The sequence below is a fragment of the Limulus polyphemus genome, unplaced genomic scaffold, assembly GCF_000517525.1.
Source record: "Limulus polyphemus unplaced genomic scaffold, Limulus_polyphemus-2.1.2 Scaffold7670, whole genome shotgun sequence".
NCBI classification, from domain to species: Eukaryota; Metazoa; Arthropoda; class Merostomata; order Xiphosura; family Limulidae; genus Limulus; species Limulus polyphemus.
The window spans coordinates 6,779-9,793 of record NW_013673280.1 but is presented as its reverse complement, the minus strand read 5'-3'; the positions used below and the strand labels follow the sequence as shown (position 1 = coordinate 9,793).

Here is a 3,015-nt window from a genome sequence, read left to right as displayed (position 1 = left end):
AGAATATATCTTCTTTTTGTTGTATTTTGGCAGTTGTGTATAAAGTTAAAATCATCAATAATATTCAACGTTAAACTGGTATACAATTAAAAACATTTTATTTAGGCCTATCTATGGTCTTCAAAAAGTTGACGACAACTACATGTTTCGACATTACAACGTCATCCTCAACTTTTTGAAGGCCATAGATAGGCCTAAATAAAATGTTTTTAATTGTATACCAGTTTAACGTTGAATATTATTTATGATTTTAACTTTATAAACAAGTGTCAAAATACAACAAAAATAAGATATATTCTGATGATGAAACTATATGCTTTGGTTCTCTTGGCAACAGGTTTACTATGCAATAAAAATTTTAGGTTATGTATTTGAAAATAATCAGACGTACCAGGACTTCATCAAACCCTGTATATTCCTGCACCAAGTACAACAGAGGTTGAACGGCTCTTAGTAGTGTAGTCGAACCACACGTCTTCAAAATAAAGCGACTTTTGGAGACAAACATGCTGCTTTCGCTACAAAATAACACAAAAAAACTCTGAGTACAGATCACTGCAAGGATGTGCAGACTTACCTCGCTGAACGCCGTAGGGTCGGTGCAAAGACTGCACTCGGTAGCAAGTAACAGCCCCCACACTCCGCTACGTGCCAGCACTAAATGCATTATCTCTTGTTTTTCTTTTGTGTTTAAAGTTTTAATGAAATAGCAAACACCAAAAAAAAAACAAAAACATTAAGACTTCATGGAGCCCCCCAAAAGTGGATATGCATCCCTTCAGGTATGTTGCATACTAATAAGTATTGAATACCACCAACTTTCTCATACATACAACTATTCTAACAAATACACATAGAAGCAAAAGTAAAAAATATTAGTATTACTAATAAACTACACTCAATAGAAAAAAATTAAAAATTGACCTAATTAAAAGTAGTAGTTTATAAAAATTGGATTTTTCACTAAATAAAAAGTTCACTGCTTCACCTACAAAAAAATAAGAAGTTAGATTTATTTTGTATCTTGTTTACCAAGAAATTATTATTATTATTATTACTATTTTTATGAACTCATACACACCTGGAATACTGCATAATGTTTTACTTTACCAGATATCCAACACTAAGCCTAGCACTTTGAAAGTAACATTAATCTCCTTATCAGGGTGTAATGGTATGAAAACTGAGTTTGGTTTAACAGATAATTCAATATGACAAATAAATTTCATGAATAATCTAGATTACTTTCTAATTAAATGTATATATAAAAAAAAACGATTCTACTGCCACCATGCTGAAACAAAATTTTTTTTAAAAACTCTGGCTTGAGAGTAGATTTTCGATGTCGGTTAAGCTGATTTTCTTAGTTACAATTCTTACCATCTACTGAATTGCATCAACATTTATTTTAACAGGAAATCATGGTTCAAAATGTCTTATGTCTGTGAAATTAGTTAACAATATCTGTTCCCTTTTTTTAAAGTGATGTTATAATACGATAGATGAGGTGTTCCGTGAAACATGTACCACACAGGGAAGTGGAAATAACAGTATACTCCTGTAAAACAAAAATATGTAATTCCGTAAACTTCTAAAATTCCGTAAACTTCTAAGATGGCACAGAATACAAATTTAATTTAATATAGTAAGAAAGTTCAAAAAGAAATTCTAGTTTACTAGACTAAAACAATGAACAAGTAACTGACTTTAAACAGTTGGTGAAAAACTAATTTTTTCAACAAATTTCATTAAACAAAGTTAAAAGATTAGGAATAATTGTGGTCTGGTGAATGATGTTATTTAAGTATTTAACTAATATATAGTAAAAAATATAGATCAAGCTTCCATGTTGTGTAATATTACTTTTCTCAGAGATATTTCTTTGTTATTAAGCACAAAACTGTGCTGTCCCCATCTTGAGAACCAAACCCCAATTTTTAATGTTACAAGCCCTCAGACTTACAAGTGAGACCCTGTGGATGTGGGGGCTTCTTGGTGATGTTCACAAAATCTTATTTATGTTGTAAAAACGGAAGCAGTAACTTACAACAATTACCCTTTTTTTTTATATATATAAAGTCCCCAAGATAAATTTTTGTGTAATTATAAATAACAAAAAATTTTATACATGGCTTTATGCAAGTTATATCCCATCATTATATTTTTTTAACAAAAATTACACACAACATATTGTCATCAATTAAACAAATTGTTATACATTAAGATATCCGATGGTTAATAACTTCATGATTCTGTTATAGTTCCTTAAGGTAAATTATTCTAATTTAAAATACATCTTACACCGACGTCACAAATTTCCAGAATTTGGACACAAAGTAGACTTTTTTTTTTTGGATACAATCTAAATGTGTTGCTTATGTATTATATTCAAACGGTGAGAGAAAACACAACTTGTTACTTAAATATTAAAGAACTTGGTAGTTGTACATTATGATCATCACAAATACTAAGCCCTGTCGAAAATGCAGTCCACTTTTGGAGGTTTCCTTGAGCCAATAAAACACTACTGATAAAAATACTCAAATTTGGAATTAAGATTTTAAACAGAATTTTTGAAAAGTACTGGCTCTATAACTGTGGGGATATAATCTATTAGCAAATCTCTAGAAGGTTTTTACTGCATGGTTTTACCTCCCCAAGAGGAAGAATGGAAAAGAGGGATGGACTGGGATGGGGGTGTAAAATTCACAGCAACTAAGTGGGGCAAGAAATATATGGGATGGGGGTATAAGTACACACAAGCAGTGTTGCATGGGTGACGGAGTTATACTCAGAGATGAAAATCAGTTGAACAATAAACAAGTCACAAAATTGTGCTGGACAGCTGGGTTGGATTACATTATAACTTAAAATATTAACCATCGTCTGTATGCAACATTCACTGTAATTTACTTACGATGAACAATGCCACAAAATACTGTCGTGTATCTGCTCGTTTGTTAATTTCCGGTATATATTATTTCCGAGAAACTTCAGCGATACAAGTCCTTTCTT

General features: G+C 31.2%; 1 protein-coding gene across 1 annotated transcript in view; it reads right to left on the bottom strand.

Annotated features, from left to right (window-relative positions):
• LOC106474774 (S-adenosylmethionine decarboxylase proenzyme-like) overlaps positions 1-3,015 on the bottom strand; it is a 20,518-nt gene that overhangs the window by 11,085 nt on the left and 6,418 nt on the right. Inside the window, exon 3 of the mRNA XM_013935464.2 lies at positions 392-518. Coding sequence (XP_013790918.1) covers positions 392-518 — 127 coding nt within the window. The remainder of the gene's footprint in view (positions 1-391; positions 519-3,015) is intronic.